General features: G+C 35.7%; 1 protein-coding gene across 1 annotated transcript; it reads left to right on the top strand.

Annotated features, from left to right (window-relative positions):
* The first annotated feature begins 270 nt into the window (after nucleotides 1-270).
* ptpn1 (protein tyrosine phosphatase non-receptor type 1) lies at nucleotides 271-16,536 on the top strand. The gene is made up of 10 exons (XM_032552566.1): nucleotides 271-356; nucleotides 478-756; nucleotides 1,874-1,964; nucleotides 2,985-3,085; nucleotides 6,561-6,659; nucleotides 6,757-6,894; nucleotides 7,825-8,034; nucleotides 9,013-9,174; nucleotides 9,263-9,423; nucleotides 13,567-16,536. Exons 2-10 carry the CDS (start codon nucleotides 700-702, stop codon nucleotides 13,841-13,843), a joined length of 1,296 nt encoding a protein of 431 aa, XP_032408457.1. The 5' UTR covers nucleotides 271-356; nucleotides 478-699; the 3' UTR covers nucleotides 13,844-16,536.
* Nucleotides 16,537-18,362: the final 1,826 nt, after the last annotated feature.

Consider the following 18,362-nt stretch of genomic DNA (forward strand, 5'->3'; position numbering starts at 1 on the left):
ACTATTGTAATATTATAATACTACCAATACTGGTGTAAATTAAACATATGTTACGTTTAATAAATGTGGCATATGTAGTGATATATGTTATTAAACATATGAATGTTTATATATATATATATATATTTTTTATATATAAAAATAAACACATAAAGTTTATTCTCCAAATCGGGTTTCAAACATACTGCCTTCAAAGCGAACTTTCCACTCCCAATATGGCGGACACGACGACGTAACCTTTCCACTCAACGTAAACCTGCGTGCGCGCTCCCTCACAAATCGAACGCATTTCTTTCCAGAAGCAAGATGCCTCCGCGCGCCCTCACACGTCAGTCTGTGCCATTGTTGTAAGAATGGTAAACGGATCCTCCTACTAATGGAGTTGTACTCCGAATATGACGAGAACTTGTAAATCAACTTCGGATATCACAGAACAGCTTGCTAATTCCTCTAAAACCCCACTCTGCTCTCTTCTAGCCAGCCAAGGACGGCAGCTGCGCTGCGTAGGAGGAGCTAGCGGCGTGTTTCCGCTAAAGAACAGGCCGAGGCAGCGATCTATGCAGCCCTACTGCTAGCTACCAGCAGCCGGACAGTTGGGAGCTAACGCAGGAAATTGCTTAACTACAGTTTACTACGGCTTTGTTACCGGGAAACCGCGGTTTTACCTTTCGGGTTCGGGAACAAGAACGGGCGGCAGCGATGGAAGCCGAGTTTTGGGAAATCGACGAAAATGGGACTTGGAACTCCGTATATGAGGTTTGAACTGTGCTGATCGTGGTGGGGAAACATTAAGCCGAGGGCGAAGATTTCATGTTTTAGGGACAATCTTATTATTATTATGTTTTGTTATTGCTGTATGTATGTATTTTGAAGTACGTCCCATCACAGAGCTTTAATTTGTAGTGTTTAATCTCATTTAATAATCTTATTCTATCAACAGAAACCTTCTCTAAAGCTAATGACTTGTTTTTTCTCGCCATATGCACGTTTTACATGTGAATAACCGTGGATGCTATATTAATTTGGGGTTTTTAGTTATTTATTCTAACAGTTTTGTAAGATAATCATATATCTTACAATTTAAGTAGCTTAAAAACAAACAAAAACCGTATTATTTTTCCGGATAGCTATGCATAGTTTACACCTTTTTGACCTGGTTGAGGTCAGTTGTAGAGGTTCTGTTGTATCATTGGTGTCACATCTGAATGACTTGTGTTCAGTTGTTTCAATCTGTAAGAGTTCAGAAACGACTATTCATTTGTTTAAGCACAATGTATTGCCTTGTTACTGAAAATGTGCTATATAAATAAAATTACCTCACCTTATCTTACCTTTAATATTTTAGATAGCCCATAGCCTTCAGTATTGATTAATTCAGCTTATGATGTATTGAGAAGCTACAAGCTGCAATCAATCATGATAATTAACAGGCCTTGAACTAGGCCAATCTGTGATATTGTGGAAATTTCTGCTTTGTAAAAGATTTATATAACTAGAGGTTTATATTTTGGGGTATATTGGGACTTTATAAACTGGCTGTGTCAGAACTTTAAATGGTTAAAATCATCTCACCCTGTTAAAAGAATGGTTAAAATAAATATCAGAAGGACTAAATTTTATATATTCATACCCATGATGAGTGTTTAGTAAACTTATGAGCTACACGTTTCTATGTTTTACATAAACTTCTTCAACATGAAAAAACTTGACAAGTACAAAATTTAGGAAGGAAGAACCTCCTCCCCCCTGCACAGGACTTTCTTTGCACACCTGCATAAATTTAGATTTTTCAAACATTGCAGTCACACTAAGATGTATAAAAATAATATAATGCTGTTTGTAAAACCATCTTTTTTGGTTTGTTTTGCTACAGGACATTCGCCAACAATCTTGTGAATTACCATGCAAGGTTGCCAAATTTCCCGAAAACAAGACTCGGAACCGTTACCGGGACGTCAGCCCCTGTGAGTTGCTCTACACCTTTCTTCACCTGGTCAGATTTAGAAAAAAAAACACTTAAATATCCATGCTAACCGAGACGCGTCGTGTTTTCATTTGACCAATAACATCGTTGCAGCTGCTTGTTCCCGTTTCTCCTCTGGCAGAGTAATAATTATTTAAAGGTAGAGTCCTGATCCTATTTTAAAAATCATTTTACACAAAATTTACCCAAGTTTATGTTTTCTAATGCGTTAAATTAACAAGGAGTTGGTAATTATTCTGACATTGTATTAGAATAATTTATATTATTAAAGGCTAGTAGATTTTCTTGTCTTGTTATGAGAGTCGGTAAGTAATATATTTCATTAAATTAGTGTTTACTCCTTTCTACTCTTTTTCAAACAGAAAAGTGGTGCTAAGCTAATAATTTTTTTCTTGGTTATGTATTCATGTTTTCTCTTGTTATACTGATTGCTTGTTTTTTGTTTGTTTTGTTTTTAAAAACTTGGTTGAAATTAAATAAACTTCACAAATCATTTAATAGGAAACAGGAAAATCCACTTCTTATACTTTATTGCTTCATTATCTTTTCTCCATTAAACTACTGTTATGTTTCCTCCTAATCATACAGGGTATATATTATTGTTCAACATTATTATCTAATAAACTAAGCAGCTAACAGAGTTTAAAATTTGAACTTTGGTGGTTTCCTCTTTTCTTCACACTGAGTGAGCCGTGCAAAATTGAGCAGTCGGCGTTGCAAATAGTTACGGTTTTTCATATTCGCATTTAACGAGATGTGAAAATGAGGAACCCGAAACTAAGTAGTTCTGTTTACGTTTTTATCTCAAAACGTTCCCTAAGCTGGTACCTCTCAGGGTGAGATTCTCACGGCGTCTGTTTTTAGTCCGTCCAGCGACGCCCTTTTCTCACAGCCAGGGGAGAACGCTGTGTGGGAGGGTTGTTATCGATTTAAAATTGGAAAAACAAAAACCAGATGAAGTTTCTTGTTGCTTTTGTTTGTTTCTCTCTCCGTTCTGCAGTTGACCACAGCAGAATCTGCCTGCAGCTGGGTCCAAACGACTACATTAACGCCAGCCTAATAACTGCAGAAGAAGCGCAGAGGAAATACATTCTTACTCAGGTGAGCATCCAGGGAGATTCACTGCGTAGCCTTTACTCAGAATATCTCTTTGTATTATAATAAAACTTATCTGTAATGTTGCACAGCCTGACAGTAATTTAAAAGCTACCAGCAAACCTTTCAGTAAAATGTAAGAATACATTGGATTATGTGACATATTGGCTGCAACTAATGATTATTTGGACAATGAATTGATTTAATTGGATAAAAACATTTACACTGTGCAGATCTTTCATTTTACCACTTGAGTGTTTTTATGCAAGATTAGAAAAGCATTATAAAGAAACAAAACAAACAATTAAACTTTATTTCACACTTTATTGCCTGAATCGCTTTTTAAAACAAATTTTTATTCTTTGGCATTTAATTGAGGCCTGATACTGTAATTCTCCTGTTGTGATGTTTTATTTTTTTACTTTATTTACTTATTATCACTCTCATTATTTTATCATATATATATATATATTGGTATTATTTCTTTCTCTTTCCATCAACTTATTCTATTATAATTTTTGTACAGCACTTTGGTGCAGTTTTAAACCTTTTTAAAAGTGCTATATAAATAAATTTGACATTGAAATGCAATAGCAGCATCTCTTTAATGCACACCTGATCATTTAGTAGATTAGTTGGTTAATTTTTGCATTTACTGATTAATAATTGGGTAGAAAATGGTGCTTAATAGGAGATTTGTGTTTTTTAACAGAATTTGAACCAGGTGAAGTTTAAATTTGACCACTTTAGGAGTTCTGGTAAATCATATTTACAAACTTTTGTTTTTAATCTTACATGCAAAATACAGAGATTTTTGTACAGTTTTGGCTTAATTGCTGCTCTGAGTGTGTTGTTCTTACAGCAAAAGGCATTTTTTTGAGTCTGTACTCCAGTTAGTGATTAATCGATCACTAAATTAGTTGACAGATTAATCACAATTAACCGTTTAATCCCAAATAGTAGTATGGTTTTACACATAATTTCCTTGGTGTGCATGGTGTTCATGTTCATATAGGATCTATATACAGAACACCTGAATTCTGTATATAGATCTGTTTGCCATGTAAAGCTCTTTCAGATGATATTAGTTGTGCTTCTATATAAAAATAAATTGAACTTCATTTAAAATACACACTGTAACTTTTCCAGTATTATGTTCAAAGAATGTTGAGAATATTCTAATCTATTCTTTACTTTGTGGAAGTAAAAATACAACAAATACAAATAATTATGGAAGAGGAAGGAAACATGGTGGTAAAAATGATTTATAAATAAAAATCTAAAAAGTGTGGCTTGCATTTCTGTTCAGGTACCCTGACCACATTGTGCTTCGGTTAGAGCTGGAAAACTTTCCTACCATGATGCTGCCACCACCATGTTTCTCAGAGAGGACGCTTAATTTTACATCATTATCCAGACCGCAGAGAAAAAAAACATATCCATCTACTTTTGCAAAGCTTTATTTGTCTTTATTTTGAATCTTAAAAATAATTTTTTTCTTTTCTAAATGTATAAGATGCTTTTTGTTTTTTAAAAAAAAAAGTTGTGACATTTGTGGCTCTGAACAAGCTTTTTTTTAATTTCACAAAATGCCTTCTTAGGTCATAAAGGTTACAGATCCTGAGCTAGGCTAACATTAGCATGCTGCCTGTTTTGATTTGGCTTGTTGATGATTTGGTTCGTAACCTGTTTCAGTTCAGTTCCAGTTAGTTGTGTGTGGAAGAAATTTGTTTTCCCGCGTCATAGAGTCGTCGGTTTGCTGTTAAGGTTGTAAAATTTAACGACTGTCTGAACTGCAGCACCGAACTCGGAGCTGTGCGGATATCTGAACACAGTGTCACATGACACAGATGGACAGGAAGCTGCAGACATTTCTTTTTGCTCTGGAAGTCATAAAAAAGTGAAAGATCCGACTTCACGACTAACCGAGGAGTAAAACCAGAGTCACCAACAACACTTATTAGGAGTCGAGGTTAATCTGAGACTCAGATTATTTAGATATTAGGTTAATCTAGACCTGATTTGTATCCTGGATTAGATCAGAGCCATCTTCAAATTTAGCTGAACAGGTTGTGGGCATTTCCTTTCTCATGGGGCGCTTGTAACTTTTAAACCCTGAAACATGTATAAAAATATTTAACTTTTTTGGTCTTGCAGGTTTTATGTTGGTTCTTGCTGCCACATTCGTAGTTTTTGCTTTCTTTTCTATCAGATTGTGTTTGAACCAGCCTCATTTACAATGAATGGAAGCTGACTTGGACAATTTAAAGTAATTTATAAAATTTTACAGGAAATCATGTAACAACTTTCTTGGTTAATACAGTGAACTCCTGCGAACCCGCGAATATTTAATATCTGTGAATACTCGAGTCCCCTCTAAAAATGCGTATTTCAATAGTTTAAACACCAAATATGTATTAATACCCGCACTGGAAACTGTGTTAGCACTAGCACAGAAGCTAACACCTACTTTCTTCCTCATCGCCACTGTTGGAGGTTCAGCCAATCAGCGCCAAGGAACATAAATGGAGCTCATGGATTGGCTGCTTTGCAAACGCCAGCCAATAGTGTGTCAAGATGCATGCTAGGTATTTTAGCTTCACAAGCTGCATTTTCTTTCAAATATTTAGATATACTTTATGGAAAAATCAACAAATAGGCGGATTTTCTACTAATAGTTTGGAGTTGAGTTCTACAGGCGTCTCTCCACTTTATTTTTATTTTTTTTGCTGCTCTCGCTGCCTGTGCCCAGCTCATTGCAGAACTTTGTTGTAATTGGCACAACTGGTCTTCTTTTTCTCAAATGAATTTAAGAATATTATTGTGATAATGAAAATGTTTTTGGCAGAAAAGCTATTTATTGCTTTTTTTGGTAACTGTATGGCATAGCATTCCTAGCGCCACAAACACAAATACTGTTCTCAAAAAGCATTTCCATTTAAAAACGTTCTTCAGGACGCCACTTGAAGAAGTGTGATTTATATCACTAAACTGCACACACTAACTGCATTAAATCATATTTTTGAATTTACTGATATTTGATAGTTTTGTGAAACAAACAGTGGAGAAAATGGTAAAAATAAAATTTTCAATAATACTTGTTCACTTGATATATTTAAGTGAAATTTATTGAGACAATAATACATCGAAATTCTTATCATGATAAGAAGTTTTTCATGATAAACAATAAATGCCCGCCCCAAACCGAGGACTTAGTTTAGTTACTGATTCGGATCGGTAGATTTGTTAGCAGTGTTTTCGTTCATTTTCCTTTTTGTGTTAAACAGAAACTAAAAGTTTGATTAAAATTTCACACAAAAGAAACAATGGCTGCTTTCATAACAAAACAAATGCATAAAATTAGGCAAATAAAGGCTTCTCGTAAAAACACTAAATCCAAAAGGGTTTATGATCAGACAAGACCTTCATATTTGCCATTTTACGTCGTGAAATGGTTGTTTTTTCTGTCGTTTGTTCTTAGGGACCCCTTCCAAGTACATGTGGTCATTTCTGGGAGATGGTTTGGGAGCAGAGGACCCGCGGAGTCGTGATGCTGAACCGGGTCATAGAGAAAGGCTCTGTAAGCACCAGCAGGCTTTCAAATCAACTCTCCGTCTCTCTGCATTTCCTTTTCTTCAGGTTTCTTGTGTATAACCTGCATTCTCCTTTGGGTTCAGATCAAATGTGCCCAATATTGGCCTCAAAGAGAGGAGAAAGATGTCATCTTTGAAGACACCAACTTCAAGGTCACTCTCGTCTCAGAGGACATCAAATCGTACTACACAGTCCGACAGCTGGAGCTGGAAAATCTGTCTGTGAGTTGTTCCTCACGATTATCAGAATGAGTCTAGAAGCTCCATGCCAGCTGCTAATGATGCTAATCTACATCGTGATGATGGCTTTTGTTGTTGCTGAGGGTGTCTGTGCATAATCAGGAAGTCTTAAACTCCTGTTTCTAAAATAAAAGATTGAAAATTAATTTAGAAAAAATAAATTTTGTGTATTCTGTGTAGTTTTCTGTGTAGTTTGAGTCGCCACAGACGTTACGACGGGGTCTTAGAAAATAAAAAATTATATAAAATTATGAGAATAATGTTATAGAAGATTAATACTAGAACAAAATTACAGTTTTTTATATTTTGACTTTATTCTCACAATATTTTGACTTAATTTTCATTATTTTATTAGATTTTTTTTCTCACTATGTCTCTAATACTTCGTCGTCGTTGAGGCTGCTGCTAAATAGCTGCTAACTGTTGCTAACCCATACGATGCTACGTGGATTTTGTTCAAAATAAAGCTCAGCTCTTTGGGGGTTAAGCAGGAAGCTGCTGCTAGGAGCCTCAGATAGACTGCAGAAATGTCACATTTTTGATCCGCTGGCCCGGCTGAAGCTTCCCAGAAAATGGGGGGCGCTGCCACTAACACCCATCCTTAAATTTAATTCATAATAGTCTTAAAAAGTGTTAAATTTGAGTTGGTTAAGCCTGCAGAAACCCCGTTGTTCGTTCCTATAAAGTCGTATGTGAGCTGATCACTGAAGAACTGAAACATCATATGAAACAAATTGTCATCTTTTCGCTTCTCTTATCCATGTTTTCTCAGTTTCATTTGCTGAAACTGCAGCTTTTCTTTGCCATTTTCAGTTCTGAGAAATAATTTGCATAGCAAAAAAAAAGAAAAAAAGTCCTTCATTCATTCACTGGATTTCTTCTGAACGTTTTCACTCTGATCTGCCCCTGCAGACTCAGGAGACACGTGAAATTTTACATTTTCACTACACGACCTGGCCTGACTTTGGGGTCCCAGAGTCTCCAGCCTCCTTCCTCAACTTCCTCTTCAAGGTGCGCGAGTCGGGCTGTCTGAATGCGGAGCACGGGCCGGTGGTGGTCCACTGCAGCGCTGGGATCGGACGCTCCGGGACCTTCTGTCTCGTGGACACCTGCCTCCTTTTGGTTTGTATAGACTCATCAGCAGAGTCGTAATTTAATGCTTTCAATAGAACAAGGCAAAGTTTTAGTCTAGAAACTGCTTTTACCTGTTGTTTTTACAGAAATATAAATGTTGTTTTGCTGCTTTTAAAAAAATTTTTTTTTACAAATGTAATTTAGGCATATTTCTGTTATTTTTACAGATGTAAAAATTGCATTTTGCTATTATTTTTTACTAATTTAAGATGGCTGTTTTGCTGTTATTCTTACAAATGTAAAACATTTTGCTGTTAATTTTACAGATGTAAGAACTGCATATTTCTGTTATTTTTTACAGATGTAAGAACAATGTTTTTGCTGTTATTTTTACAGACGTAAAATGGTATTTAGCTATTATTTCAGTTAGTCTGAAAACTGTTTAGCTGTTATCTTGTACAGATGTAAAAGCAGTGTTTAAATGTTATTTTTACAGATCTTAAAAGGCGTTTTTGTTATTTTTACAGATGTAAAAGCAGTGTTTAAATGTTATTTTTACAGATGTAAAAGCAGTGTTTAAATGTTATTTTTACAGATCTTAAAAGGCGTTTTTGTTATTTTTACAGATGTAAAAGCAGTGTTTAAATGTTATTTTTACAGATGTAAAAGCAGTGTTTAAATGTTATTTTTACAGATGTAAAAGCAGTGTTTAAATGTTATTTTTACAGATGTAAAAGCAGTGTTTAAATGTTATTTTTACAGATCTAAAAAGGTGTTTTTGTTACATTTACAGATGTAAAAGTGACGTTTAAATGTTATTTTTACAGACGTAAAATGGTATTTAGCTATTATTTCAGTTAGTCTGAAAACTGTTTAGCTGTTATCTTGTACAGATGTAAAAGCAGTGTTTAAATGTTATTTTTACAGATCTTAAAAGGCGTTTTTGTTATTTTTACAGATATAAAAGTGACGTTTAAATGTTATTTTTACAGACGTAAAAGCAGTGTATTTCTGTTATTTTTACAGATGTCTCTCCGTAAAGACCCGTCTTCGGTGCGGATCCGTGAAGTGCTGCTGGAGATGCGTCGTTATCGAATGGGTTTGATACAAACGCCAGACCAGCTTCGCTTCTCCTACCTCGCTGTGATTGAAGGTGCCAAGTACATCAAAGGAGACACTTCTCTCCAGGCAGGTTCTTCTTCCCTTCTGAGTTTTTTAAAGATGTTTTCTTAAATTAATAAAAACAACATAAATATGTCTGTTTTTTTTTTCTAAGGAGTCATGGAAAGAGCTGTCAAATGAGGAAGATGATCCTCCAGAGTTCACCCCGCCGCCTCCTCTTCCTCCTCCCAGAGACCCTTACAACGGCCGAGTGCAGCCATGTTTTTTCCCAGATGACGTAGACTTCCTCCACCGTGTGGAAACTTCCCAACTGAGGTAAACATCCGAAATACGGGCCTAAAAATCTACACATGCATCTCAATAACTTAGGAAATCTTCAGAGTTATTTTTAAATTTAATTAGAAAAAAAGAAACTTGTAATTCAACGATAATTGACTTTAAGCCAAAATCGTCTACATGTAAGTTATGAATCTAATATAGTTTTGGGTGAAATACTGAAATTAATCACCTTTTTAATGATATTGTGGTTTATTTTTAGATGTGGCTGTGGTTAAAATTAGTACGCCATCCTCCTTTGGTACTTTTTTTAAATCAAACTTTTTCCTTCCACTGAACTTTCTATGGAAATTCTTGGCTGCAGCAAGTTTATTTGGAATATATCTTTTCTAGCTTGTGTAGTTGTCTGTGGGACAACTTTCATGTTTTGTTCAGGCCCTTACATGGTCGTAGCACTTTTTCCTTCCACTTAACTTTCTATAAAAATGCTTGGATACAGCAGTTTTTTACAGCAGCAAGTTTTTATTTGGAAATGGCCTTGTTGGCTTGTGGCGGGTCTCTGTGCCCATAATATTATCACTAGATAATATAACATTCCTGTAATAAAATTTTAGCAAAATTTGTCCAAATGAACAAAAACACTGTGTGTAGAGAACCTATATATTTTGGGGTTAAATTACCAAAATTAATCAACTTTTTAATAATTTTGTAGCTTATTCTTTAGACGTAACTCTGCTTAAAATTGCTACGCCATCTTCCTTTGGTACTTCTTCCTTCCACTGAACTTTCCATGGAAATGCTTGGACACTGCGGTTTGTGAACAACAGGCTTCTTTGGAAATGACCTTTTGTGGCTCGTGCCGGGAGGTAAATAGCTGCTGGATAACTTTCATGTCTGCACTTCCTCATCATTGTGTTTATCATTGAAATGGAAATGAACAGAAATATGTCACTCTGTGTGTGTAAGGAACCATCAGTTTCACTTTTTACATTGTGAAATTGAGTTTCTGATATAATAATCAATAATATTCTTATTTATTGAGACGCAGAGTTTTTCTTTTTGCATTAAATCGCCATTATCTGGTGAAGTTTGAGTAAATTATTATTAAGGGTTTGTTCTTGTCTGTAGAAATTAGTTAGACAATACCCAAACAGACTTATTTTATTTCTTACTTTATTTTATTTCTTAACTGGCGCTCAATCCAGATTTATTCCAACTAAGGCATCCAGAGTCATCTTCTTTCCTTTCCTCAGGACCGTTTTTCTTTAATGCCATCATGGGTGCATGCATCTATCACACTAGTTTTTCTTTATTTCTGTTTTTTCCCGGTCTACCTGTTTCTCAAGTCAGACTGATTTGCAGGAACCGAGGCGGCCAAATGCAGAATAGATAAGATTTAAAAAGATGGCAGCTCTGAGTAATCTGAGAATCTCATTCTGCTGCTTGGTTCAGATCTACTTTAATTCTGGAAATTAGTGCAGGGGTTCACAAACTTTTTATTCACTGTTCAATAGGCCTGCCATGGTAACAAATTTTAAATTGTCTCATAAGTTATTGCGATAAATTATAATATTGTTGTTTTGAGGCCATTTTAAAGACATAACACAATGCAAAAACACATTCTCAAAGGTAAATAAACTTTAAATTTTAATGAATATTTAAAACCGGAACTGGAAGATATTTTAAATATCCAAAACAAATGAGCAAAACAACAAATAAAATGAATTATGAAGCCTCTGTAAACAAAATTGTCGTTTTTGGTAGAAACAAGAAAAACAATAAATCATACAAATGGAAATTATTGAGCTTGTTTTAATTTATCGTGCGATTAATTGATTGATTGTTTATTATTCAATAATTATTACATACTTCAGTCTTTTTCTGTAAATTTTACAGTAGCTACGCTAGCTTAAAGAGCAACCAATCAGAAACAAGAACCTGGAAGTAACATTTCAACAAATTATTTTTGCATATATTTTATATTAATTGGAACAATAAACTAGATTTTGATTACAAAAATTTCAATTCAGTCAATTTTTTATTTACGCCCCTTTAAGACCTTCTGGTGGCCATTCAGGGGGCCACGACCCTCACTTTGAAAACTACTGAATCAGAATATTTTTGGAAATGTTAATTAAATTTGGTTCGCCATTGGCTGGCTTTGTGGGCCAATCAGCAAACATAGACAAGACTCATGAAGTCATTTCTGACACAAAGAGTAGCAGCACTAAGGACAATAGATGGTTAGAGAGCCGGCTGCACCTGAGTTGGTTTATCTTTGTTGTTTTGATAAGAATACTATGAGGAAACTAGTGGCGAAGATTTTAAATGTGATTCTGACATCGACGAATCACGACACTTCCTGTGACGAATAGTCGTCTTTGTGGGTTTTTGACAAAAATGTTTTCTTAAAGTCCACTTGATGCTTTTTGCCACCAGATGTTTTCCTTCCACTTAACTTTCCTTCAATACACTTTGTTTTAAGCCAGCTTTGTTTGTTTGCAGTGATACTTAGTGACTTTCTGCTGACATTTTAAATTAGTCTTTTGTGTCTAAGAAGCTAAAATTTTAAGCTGTAAGTCATAGTAACCACACTTAACTAAAATAAAAATTAAAACGGAATTAAATTAACTTTCTGTTGAAACAATCACATTTCTGTATAAAAAGTTTGTATATATACTTTTTCTTCAAATAAAGAGCAATATGTAAAAAGTAAGACATATGAAAAAAGTTTATACTTCATTTTCAAACAGTTATCAAAATTTTATATTATGATATTCTGACTATGTTTGAAATAAACAAAGCTAATAACATGTAAAGTGTTATTGTTCCCCATCAGAGCCACTTTGTAACTTACATAAAAAATAATGAAATTAGGTTTAACATATCAGGTCATGATAATAAAAACGGTTTGATCTTTATCAGGTTTTAATTACAACATGTTACTTCCTTTCTATGTAAGGAAGTAACATGTAGTTATTTGTATATTTAGTGAGGACTTTCTCTAATGCTAACGCATGTTTTCCTAATATCATACGAAAGTTGATTTAAATTTAACCACAAGTGTTCAGAAACACACAAAAGATTTTACATCGTCATTATTCATCAGACAGAAATGAAACCAAAATGGAGAAGCTGCGTGGAAAACAAATCAAACACTCTTTGCTCCTCCTGTAAAGTTTAAGAGGAAACGATGCTGCATCATTTATCTGTCTTCAGCGACCACTTCTATATCTACATATCTATGTACTGTATATGATTTATATAATGCACATTTATTGTGATCTCAATATTTTGCATATCATGAAGAAGTGCCTGGACCCCAATAAATGTTGGATAATTATTTAGACTCAAGCTCAACGTTATGTTTAATGCAGCATTTATATGTTTTTAGTAGAGAAGCAGACGCTGCACAAAGCAAGTTTTTTTAGTAAATCATTGACTCCGCACTAAGCCTCTATGTAAGGAAGTAACATGTTGTAATTATTTGTAGATTTAGTCAGGACTTTCTCTAATACTATCTCATGTTTTCCTAATATCATACGAAATCTTAGAACGCTGTTTCCAAACTATTTAAAGTGCCGGTGTTTTTTAGGCAAATCGTTTCATTTTATAGCAGAATCAGGTAACTGCATCACCTTCAGCTGTTATTAAAAAAATGCTGCAAGTCATCAAACTTAACTTTGAAATTGGGACTCTGTCTCTTTAAGAAGCTCCTGCTCTTTCTGGCACTTCGCCTTCATCACAACGTTTCTCCATGAAGCCGTTTACAAACTTTCTCGTGAGATTTCTCGTGAGATTTACCACAAGTGGGAAAGTGACTGTGGAAGGAGGGGAATGTCATAATGCTGCCCCCTCATCTAAAACATACATGGAGTTTTGCTTTGATTCTTTAATGTATGTTAAACACCTGTAACACCTGCTGGCATTATGAGTCTGCTCAGCTAAGAACGGCTGTAAATGGCATCATGGAGGAGCATTGTTGTGATGGCGTGCTGAAAGCAAAGTTTCAGAAAGAGCAGGAGTTTTTAAAGAGACAGAAGGTTAAATTAAATTACCAAGTCAAATATCTTTTAAGTGATATTAGATTTTTATAACAACTGAAGTGGACAGTTACCATCATAATCGCCTAAAAGGGAAATTAAACCTTTGTTCTGCTGTCCCTCTGGTTTGGTCTTCCAGGTCTACAGCAGTCACAGAGCTGCGGAACAGAAACCCAGCCGCCCCGGAGCCGCCTCCGGACAGACGGGACGGGCCTGTGGGAATCAAAGACCTGACCTCCGACCCTCCGAGGAAAACCCAGCAGGGGGCGGCGGCGGAGGACGAGACGGATGAAACAGAGCAGGAGAAGGGAACCTGTCCTGTGCCGGGGGCTTGGTCCCCTCTGACGGCCCACGTGTGCCTGGGCACGGCGCTGGCCCTCAGCGCTTACGTTTTCTATCGCGTCTATTTCCACTGATGTCTGTCCTTCCTCCTTCCTGTCGTCTTTTTTTCTTTTGTTCCATGATGTGGACTCGGCTGGCCGGTCAGCCTGCGTTGACGCGGTTCGCCTGTGATCATGTTGTAAACGGTCGGCTGCCTCCCTTTACCCAAAACCTTCTTTGTGTGTACACCATCTCCAACGCTCAGGGCCTCGCTTTTTCAGGTGCCACATCCTAAATAAACGTATGTACGTGTGTGTGTGTGTGAGGGGGGGGGCTGTGAGTGTGTGCGTGCGCCGACCCAAACGCAGACGCAACATAAAACAGACGTCAGTCTGCTAAAGCGAAGGGGTTTGCATTGAGCACCTCTGCCTAATTTACACGCTTCTTCTTTCTTATTTACCAAAATGACACCTTTGAATGTTTTTCCATTTTTATCCTAAACACGTTTAGTAACAGATCATGATTTTGATCAAGCTGGACTGAAAACAAGTCACTAAGGGAGAAGCTTTGTTCACACAGAGTTTATGAATGAAAGTGTGGATTTTGAATGATCTCTGCACACTAGTTATACTTTTTGTATTCCTTTGTACGACGGGATATTAGGGCCACTCTTAGAAAATAATTTAAAAATGGCTAAGACTAAAGTCATAAAATTACGAGAATAAAGTCGTAACATTATGACTTTATTCTTTTAATATTACAACTTTATTTTTGCAATATCATGACGTTATTCTCAAAATATTACGACTTTATTATTGTAACATGACTTTACTCTTGTAATTTTATTTTTTTCTTAGTATGGCCCTAATATTTGTACATTTGTGAATCTATTCGGTTAAAAATATAGATAGTTCCCACATGACGTCACACTTCCTACAGCCTGGTGCTCTGCCACCATCTTGATAGTACAGAGGCAGCTTTAACACTTTATTAATTATGTGTAGGTGATGTAAACGATGTTTGGATATTATTACATTTAAGGGTGTAAATTCAAATGCGATAAAACAGTAAAGAAGTTTTCATTACATCCTGTTAAGGTGAGCAAACTTTGCTACTCATGTTGTGTTCCAGTTACTTGGGAAAAGGTTAAGAAGTTAAGAAGTCTGTACTTTAACATGGCGTCGCCCATAAACATTGTTTGCAAAAACTCTTGCAAACATAAATGTAAGCTTTACTTCCCAAAAGTAAAACTGAAGGTTTTTCCAAATGGGAAGTCGAACCAGTGGCTGGTTGGCTGGTTAATGTCCAGAGGAAAAACAATCCATATCATACGACACGTATTTGATCTGATCACGCAAAAAGACTAATTTAAGCATCGGTAATTCTGTTTACCGGTCGCCTACCAAGATGGCGCATTCCGGGGTAACTTGCGTCCGGTCTTGTGGGAACTATCTATTAATGCAGCATTTACAGTACGTACTAGATGCATTTTCTTTGGGTGACGTGTCTCCAGTTTCCAGGCAGAATCGTGTTATTTTTTTATTTTATTTTATTTTTATCCTGAGATGGATCACAACACATGGCTCTACATACTATCCGTAGTTTCACAGTTAATGTAAAAACCTCACCTGAAGGTACCTGACATGCCTTGTAAAGCAAGCGAAAGGTCAGAGTAGCTCACACCCAACTTGCCAGCAATAAAAAAAAGGACGTGTGGTGTCCTTTTACGTAAATGAAAATATCATTAAGACGTTTGTTCATCTCAGTAATTCAGTTCAAAAAGCCAAACTCATATGTGATGTAAGATGAGCCTGTGGCTCTGCCAAGGTTTTAAAGAAAATACATCAGGATTTAGTTCTTCTTGACTTCATAGATTCTGTGTTGAGGCTTTGGTCGTGTGAATTTATCATTGGGCTCTAAAGTCTTCAAAGATTTCTGCTCTGACTTTAGACTTGCTTGTGCACATTTTTCTACCACTCTTTTTCCTTCCACCTAACTTTCCAACCTAACCATGTGCCAATGACTTTGCAAGATAGGAGTCGTCTCAGTGATTGTGCAGTTTTGGGGGTGTTACAAGGGATGCACAGAAGCAAAAATTTCGGACGATATCTACATCGGATACTAATCTTGCTGATATACAGTATTTACTGATATTATAAATATTTCTGTACCGTTTTGACAGAAATGAATGCCAACAAGATGAAAGCAAATATTGGTTGTTGATACCGGCCTGGTTTTATTTATCGGACAGACAGATATGTTAAAATTGGCCAATACTGATGTTTGTGTCGATATATCGTGCATCACTAGTTTTTACCAGTTCGTCATGAAAGTTAATCAAATGAAATACTTTATATTTATCACTTTGTGAACTGAATTACTGAGCTAAATTAACTTTTCTGTGATATTTTAGTTTGTAGAGAGGTATGTGTAGGTCTCTGAGGTTGAGCGTGGGACCAGGGATTTTAAAACTAACCAAAAAAAAAGAATCAAACACCAGCACAGGGATGAAAATGATGCACTGCTGTGATTTTTCATCGTGTCATGGTGTGAGCCTGAGCTGGCCGTGTTCTTCTGTATGATTGTTAGTTGTTTTTTTTTTAAAGCATGTTGCGTTTGTGAATCGACGGATTTGTCCAAATAAGAGATTAGTTGAGCTGCTACCATTCGTTTACCTTTGGGACGAGACAGAGTTCAGTACTTTGTCCGACAGCTGTACCTTTCCTTAGAATGTATGAACATCCTGGCTGCAGGACACACCCTTATTAAATTTATATATAAGCATATATATATATTTCAGATCAGGTTTTAAGTGTGCCGAGTTCTTTTTCTGCTTTAACGGATTAAAACCTCAGCACCTGTGCAGTAATTGCACCACGTTTTCCCATTTTCTATACGTATGCTGAGCTTAGAAACGTATTTTTTTATTTACATTTGTTGTTTTCATTTTTAATAAAGAAAACAAAGGAAAAAAATGTCCTGTTTTTCTTCAGATTTATATGAGGAAACATCGTCAACTCTCCCATTCATTGGGTTTCTCTACACTGCAAAAGCATCAAGGTGTTTTTGTCTAGTTTCTAGTTTCTTCACACATTTGAAATAAAACTAAACTAACTGACAAGATATTGGAGCTTGTTTTAAGTCAATAATTCCTTAATATCAATTAAAAATATTGCTGCAAAAAGTATTTTAAAACAAACTTTGCTTCCTTTTTTTAAAGTTATCTGCTCCAAGTACAATTTTGTATCATTGTAGATATAAAACATAAAAGGTTTTGCACCTTTCCGTTTTCATAAGACAAGAGTTTTGAAGTTTTTGGGGTTGATTATTTTATTATTTGAGTTGAATGTTTTATGTTTGAGTAAAAGTAGGTCGATGTATGCGGTATACTTACATCGACCAGAGCTAAGACAAATGCAAAATAGCTGTTCAGAAATGGAAACCTATTTTTTGTACCACATGTTTTTAAGAATTACATTTATAATTTAGTTTTTAAAAGCACTCAGAAATAAATTAGTTATGTCAAAAAGGTATCTGTTTTTCTCGGAACAGCTTCTGCTTTTACATGCGCTTTTTTCCCGCCGGACACATCTGACCAATAAGCAGCCAGAACGTTCTCACGTGGTTTGTAGTGACAGGTTCTGATTGGCTTGTAGTTTTCTCTTTGTGGTTTCCCGGGTATGGCAACCCTTACCATAAAATCGGTTTCGTTTTGCCATCTGTAATTACATTCCAGCTGTTGAAAAAATTTGTTTTGACAAGGTGCAACTACATTTTGACAACTCCAACTGGTAATATAAGATACCTGCATTAAATTTAAACTCTGAATTGTTCTTACAAGTCGATTACAATTTTGACAGATTACAAATGCCTTTCAGCATATCTCAATGGCAAATTTGAGAAATCAGATCCTTCAATTAAGTGTTTTTCTAAGTCAGAATATAATTAGAGATGTCTAGACTAAGTAATATCTCCGGAAGAGGGTTAGTGCCACACAAAAAATATAATTCTGACTTTGAACTTCTGAGATCAAAAGTCAGAATTCTGAGAAAAACGTAAGATTTTTTTTCCCTCAATGGCCCTGATACATATTCCGTAAAATATGTGATCTCATAACTAATTTCAGATATCTGGAACGGCAGCGTTGTGAAACCGATTTTATGTTAAAACGGCCTGCCATACTGGCTCTAACCTACCGACTCCATCAGGGGGCGATATTGTTTTAAATTCTTCCTGAAGTTCAAGATGTAATGCTTTGAATTCGCCACACGGTGGCTCTATTGAGATGTACAAACGACCTCTTGCTGTCAAATAATATTCTGTTCTGGTTTGGATTCTTTCCTGTTTTCGTCTTTTGTACCTATGCTTGCAAAACAACCTTGTGCTTTGCAGTAAGAAAATGTTTTTTTTTTTTTTAGCATGAGCTGAAGTGTTGGCCTGTTTGTCACACTTTCCATTCATTTCTAGTATTCATTCCGTTTTCTTTTTTATCTATTATTTAAATTAAAATGTCCTGGCCTCTAAAACCTGGACTTTATATTCCAATATTTATTCTGGCCGCTCTTGAAACAGGTGAAATAGATAAACACTTTCGTTTTTTTCGTTTTTTGGTCC

The sequence above is a fragment of the Xiphophorus hellerii genome, chromosome 1 (genome assembly GCF_003331165.1).
Source record: "Xiphophorus hellerii strain 12219 chromosome 1, Xiphophorus_hellerii-4.1, whole genome shotgun sequence".
NCBI classification, from domain to species: domain Eukaryota; kingdom Metazoa; phylum Chordata; class Actinopteri; order Cyprinodontiformes; family Poeciliidae; genus Xiphophorus; species Xiphophorus hellerii.

Excerpts from the sequence above, each read along its gene's own strand:
- ptpn1 (XM_032552566.1), top strand. The coding sequence starts at position 700 with ATGGAAGCCGAGTTTTGGGAAATCGACGAAAATGGGACTTGGAACTCC. Across the intron at positions 8,035-9,012 it reads TGGACACCTGCCTCCTTTTG|ATGTCTCTCCGTAAAGACCC; the intron begins GTTTGTATAGAC and ends TTATTTTTACAG. Across the intron at positions 9,424-13,566 it reads GTGGAAACTTCCCAACTGAG|GTCTACAGCAGTCACAGAGC; the intron begins GTAAACATCCGA and ends TTGGTCTTCCAG.